This window comes from Austrofundulus limnaeus, unplaced genomic scaffold (assembly GCF_001266775.1).
Source record: "Austrofundulus limnaeus strain Quisiro unplaced genomic scaffold, Austrofundulus_limnaeus-1.0 Scaffold24, whole genome shotgun sequence".
In the NCBI taxonomy this organism is placed as follows: Eukaryota; Metazoa; Chordata; class Actinopteri; order Cyprinodontiformes; family Rivulidae; genus Austrofundulus; species Austrofundulus limnaeus.
Genome location: NW_013952426.1, coordinates 573922 through 579920, shown reverse-complemented (window position 1 = coordinate 579920; position 5999 = coordinate 573922). Strand labels below are relative to the sequence as shown.

General features: G+C 37.5%; 1 protein-coding gene across 1 annotated transcript in view; it reads left to right on the top strand.

Annotated features, from left to right (window-relative positions):
• brinp2 (bone morphogenetic protein/retinoic acid inducible neural-specific 2) overlaps positions 1 to 5999 on the top strand; it is a gene marked incomplete at its 5' end in the record, with an annotated part of 239201 nt that overhangs the window by 156193 nt on the left and 77009 nt on the right. The window contains 1 exon segment of the mRNA XM_014004447.1: positions 1316 to 1497. Within this exon segment, the coding sequence (XP_013859901.1) occupies positions 1316 to 1497 (182 nt within the window).

The following is a 5999-nucleotide window of genomic DNA, read 5'->3' as shown; positions in this document are numbered from 1 at the left end:
AGCAGCTCTGTTGTCCTCCATCCATATTTTCAGTTACAGGCTGAGTCATTTTTGCGTTCCCCTCTGTCATGTGGAGGACCTCAGTGATGAGAGGAGAATGTACAGTATAGCGCTGAGCTAATACATACATATTGTGATAGCTTTGGGGCTAAAGCAGTCAGGCTAAGCTGAGGTTCTTCTTCCATGAAGCAGCTCTGTTGTCCTCCATCCATATTTTCAGTTACAGGCCGAGTCATTTTTGCGTTCCCCTCTCTGTCATGTGGATGGAGGACCTCAGTGATGAGAGGAGAATGTACAGTATAGCGCTGAGCTAATACATACATATTGTGATAGCTTTGGGGCTAAAGCAGTCAGGCTAAGCTGAGGTTCTTCTTCCATGAAGCAGCTCTGTTGTCCTCCATCCATATTTTCAGTTACAGGCCGAGTCATTTCTACCTTCTCCTCTCTGTCAACGCTCTCTGGTTTCATTTAAAAGAGATAATTGTCAGATATTGTCCAAGATTAACCTTCAGGGTGGATATAGCTCACTAGCAGCCTCGCACCGAGGACCTATCCACATCATCATTTACTCAGAATGCTTTGCGTGTAAATAAAATTGCCCGTCCGTGTAATATATTTTTAAACTTTAAACTTTTAGTTTATTTTACAGTCTTTGTTTTACATTTAAAATATATGTTAATCAAATAAAGTCTAATGTTACAATTAATCATAGATCCCTTTAAAAGAAGGATTTAAACGGATGATTTGTCTCCTTTAAGAAGGCACAAGTTTGAATTGTTTCCTGGTGATATCCAGAGCCTAACACTCAGCCTTAAAAAAAGTTTATTTGTTTGGTTTTAGTTGGTTGATGCACATTGATTTAGAAACATCTGGTTATTCTCACTTTAGGTTTTTGAATAAATCACTGTTTCTGCACCTGATTCCCCTAACCAGTTAGGATGAGGAAATAAAGCCACATGCATGTCAACTCGGTTTTTCACAGAATAAATAGAAGTCCAACCTATTTTTTAGTCATAATAAGTCCATCATCAACTTACAGAAGGGAAAAGAGCCATGCAAAATGATAAATTATTTGCATCACAGCAGGCAAACCACAAWACCACAGTAGAACAGCTAAAACATGCCAAAGAAATGTTATAAACAGAACATCACTGCAGTTACTCCAAAGACAACATTGTACTGTCTGAATGGAGGAAGTGGGGAGTCACTAACAATTCTAATCAGCTTTATTCAAGCAGCCTTCAGTTAATAAGACCTTTGAAAAAATCTGTTTTTCTTAAGATCAAAGATTTACTGATTGAATTTCACTCCACAGGCGAAGAGTCACTGACCATTTTCCTGGACAAGCAGAAGCTAAACAAGAAGTCAGAGGGCAACAGCAACACCTCGGTGGTCTCTCTGGAGCTGCTCCATCAGCTGGCAGCTTCCTATTTCACAGACCGAGAAAGCACCCTCAGGCGACTCCACCACCTCCAGATCGCCACCTCTGCCATTAAGGTACCGTGTGTTCATGTTTCCCTCATTGCTTTTTTCTGAGAAAATGACTTGTACACAAACACATGCAGGGGATTGTAAATGCAAATGTCTTTTTTTTTTCATTTCCTAAACGCATCCCTTAGATTCACAACCCCCCAAATTCACAACCAGCCAGTCATAGGGTAGAYGCTCCAACATTAACACTTCAATAAAACTGTTCCTATAGGTTTTATCGATGCTGCGCATATAAAACAAAAAGTGCCAACAAACAATCGCTTTTAAAGATTATTGTCAAGGTGYATGGTTCCAAAGTTCAAGAGATTAAAGAGTGTGCAAGGAAACACRACTTTTTTTGTTTTGTTTTTAAGAGGCAGGCTTGATTAATGGCAGAGTCGATGCACTGTAGCCCTCAAAGGCACTAAGCCATGGCAAATATATGCTTTCTCTTAAATCTCAAAGGGAAGAGTATACCAATCGAGGTACATATTGTTCCCGACTGTCCTCCRTGTGGAACGGGAAGCTACAGTGTGTTTTTCTGTGGGTGAATATACAATTGTGGGGATGGCAATTATTTCCAGTGTTATTTTTTTTCCTTTTCAGTTGAAATAGGCTCACATTATCACATTGTAAGTGATATAACAGGCTTTTAAGCACACAAGCTACTTTTTTTTATTTTTACCTGCAAATTCAGCATTTGACTTATTTGAATATTCAAAATTGTTGCTTAGCCAAAATYTTAGTTTCCCACATCGATAAGAAGAAAAGCACATTCAAGCGATGCATTTTTCACAGATTCATGTAGTGACAGCAGGTGTGTGGGTGTGAGGATGGTCCGAGCCTTTATAATTCAACCTAAATCATAAATTTGACTGGAATGAGTAACTGGCTAAGTGCAAACAATTTTGCATGCACGTCATACATGCTTGATCAAAGTGCCTACTTGCCAGAAAATGCGGAGCTGAGGTTGGCTTTCAGGTCATTTTTGTTTCCAAGAGCACTTTAAAAAAAWTTGAACTCAAAATACAGGATTGCTCTCGCCCACAAAGACTTGAATAATTGTACATGACAAATGACAAGCCCAGAGGCAACCCAGATTTGAAGCCAATAGCTGTTACCTTGAGGGAAAAGTGAGTTTTATTAAAAAAAAAGTGCATCCTTTTTTACAACACATCAGCAAAAATGAATCTAAGTGAACACAGAAAACTCAGTGATCTTTCTAGTTCCAACACAAAAAAATCACAGCAAACTACCATAAAACATTTTGTTAAATAATTTGTTGTCTTTTCTGCCAGAATTAAAGGCAACACCTTTCCACAGTTAGAATAAAAACATTAGTCTCTTAGTCTGAATGAATTAAAATAATAAAATATACTSAATTTGTTATTTGTGAGGAAAGTGAGTAACTAATATATGGGATTTATTTTTTTTTTACAAAGCTGTCAACTAAAGCATATAWGTGAGTGGCTGCTAAGATCTGTTTCCTTTTTATTCTAACCATGGACACATTTCTGAAAGACACATGGAAATTTAGATGCATGCTACCTTCCAAGTGTATCACACAGCATGTTTTTAGTAAAAATACTGCACACATTATGAATAATTTTGGCAATKCTATGGATTTGACTGGAAAATTTGGAGCAGTTTGCCACACTAACATTTAAATTATTAAATAGTGCTGCTGAGTGCAAAGTAATAACAGTAATAACTGTTTAACTGTTAGAAAAAAGTCTAAATAACCACTGGACATATTTTAATAAAACTCCGGTACAGTCATTATTGGCTGATTCAACTAATTCTCTTTTGGAGCCAACCTAATTGGCAATGGTTGCCATAGCACACACAAACAATGCTATGCTTCAGAGATGTTGTGCTGAGATTTGGTGTGGTCGTAGGGTCATTCACAACAAATAGTCTAAGAACTTACACGTTAGACAAGATTTCTCAATATAACATGATCTTAGTCTAAATATTCAATGTTTWCTGGCAAGTGGGTGACATGCATCCCTSCAAGAAATGCTAGACTTGTAGATACACTGATTGACTTTAGGTAAATGTTTTTTTTGTTGCTGTAATAGATTCATTATAAGCAAAARAAAAGGTAAAAGCAGGCATCAATAATATGCTGACCCAAGCATTTATAATGATATCAGAAATAAAATCAAAATTCAAGGATGCAAATGTAATTACTGGTCTCATCTGTAACTATTAATGTTTTTGTTTCAGACAGTTTGTTTAATCAAGGAGTAAAAATATTTACATTAATTAGAAATTGATTTATTTTGAAAGTCATTTACACATTTTTAATTTTTAGTTCATTTTCAGAGTGTAAAATACTAGTTTAAAAATCCACTAAGTTGTTATTATTATTTTGCTCACTAATTATACATTATGCTAATGTTTACTGTGCCTGATTTCATGTGTCTAGTCAATAATTTGAAACCTTGTTTGTTGTATTCATATATGTATTAAATCTATATTTGGCCGTATCTGTCTTCAGTCTCAACAGAATAAACATTTTAGCACATAAAATACTGCATTTATGAATTTGATTTTCCTGTTTTTAAAACTAAGATCTCAAGAATTCAGCAAGATATTTAGCATTTCCACTTTTGATAAAGGGAAATATTTGATTCAGGACAAAATAAAGCATAATTTCAAAAAACCTCAATAATTAATCAGCAATTATTGTCTGTGGAGTACATAAAATGTTTCAACCAAAAATCTCACCCATTGATTTGTGGACCTGGGTAAGCAACAGATCATAAAAGAACCATAATGTTCTGTGAATATGAAGTAAATTTATAACAACTGATTCCAATAAATGTATTGATACAAYGTTTGCTGGTGTTATTTTAAATCAACATATATTTTGAAATATGTCCTGTTTCTTATAGAACTCAGGTTGACTATGATCAAAAATGAACTTGTATGTTACAGTACAATGAAACATACTGTAAAACCTGTAAAACAGGTTTCTTTAGTACCATTACATGATGACAACACACAAACAGAAGACAAGAACTTTTCCAGCAAACGAGTTACGTTTTTGGATAAATGTGTGGATTCTAGTTATGCAGGCCACTTGCCTCATTGTGTTCAGCTTCATGAACTCGTCGTCTAACAGAATGGGACACCGAGTGGGTGTACTTGACCTGCGTCCATCAGTGCTTCTGGGCTTTGTGTCAATGTAGCACCAAGTGGGTGGTGAGAGAAATGTACAACCTTTACATTCACCAATGAAGTGGAGGATCTTTAGTCATGCATCCTGTTTCCCAATAGCAGGAAGAGGAAARATCTTTAGTGTCTATGTGAAATCTACTGATGGGTGCAGAGTGAGGGACACACTCTTTGTGATGGGTAAGAAAGCTGAGAGGCAAAACCTGCAGATAATCGTCAGTCATATACATGTTTGTGATTTGTACAAAAAATGCAGAGCAAATTTCTGAAAGAGCAGTTTCAGKTTTTTTTTCTCAATCTCACACAATCCCTTGTACCTTAAATACTTTAGCTTCAAATTCTAATAACAGTTTTCCTTCACTTTAYGTGTTTCCTCACTTCAAAAAGGTTTTAAAGTCAAAGGCCAGTAATCTTTTTGCCTATGTGTGTGTACATATTTTTGTTTTCTGGTGGGAACAATTTCTGACCATTTTCCCGGTACACACAGCCTTGGGTGTACTTATGGGGACAAAAGCCTGGTCCCCATCAGGGGAAATATAGTTGGTGGGTYAGGGGTTAGGTTTAGAACTAATTTAGGTATGTGCTGAGGTGGTCTGGGCTCTCCCTTAGGGTGAGAAGCTCAGTCATCTGGGAGGGACTCAGAGTAGAGCCGCTGCTCCTCCATGTCGAGAGGAGCTAGTTGAGGTGGCTCGGGCATCTGGTTAGGATGCCTCCTGGACGCCTCCCTGGTGAGGTGTTCCGGACACGTCCCACTGGGTGGAGGCCTAGATGAAGACCCAGGACAAGCTGGAGGGACTATGTTTCTCAGCTGGCCTGGGAACACCTTGGGATTCCCCCAGATGAGCTGGACCAAGTGGCTGGGGCGAGGGAAGTCTGGGTCTCTCTGCTTAGGCTGCTGCCCCCGCGACCCAACACCGGATAAGCAGAAGAAGACAGACGGATGGATGGACGGACTGAGGTGGTTAGGTTTAGAGTAACAGGTCAAGGTTAGGCTATGAGATGAATGGAAGTAAATGCAAAAACTCTAAGAGAATAAGAGTAGAAGTTCAACCGTGTTTGTTTCCCTAAAAATCTTACAAACCATTGTGATGGATTTTAATAAAACTCTCAGAAAGTAAATTTAGTGTATCAAGCTAAACTTTTGTGTTTTAGTAGATGGAACTCATCCCAGATTTACACTTAGAGAGGTAACTGATGGTAGACTTGGATCCCTTCAAAGAGCCATCAAACCATCTCTAGTTTACATTTACTCAACTCGGTTTAGTGAAACCAGTTAATATAACATGGTTAATTAATTCAACACTTTTTTTCAGAATGCATAAACAACTCTTGTCATAATGAGTTTG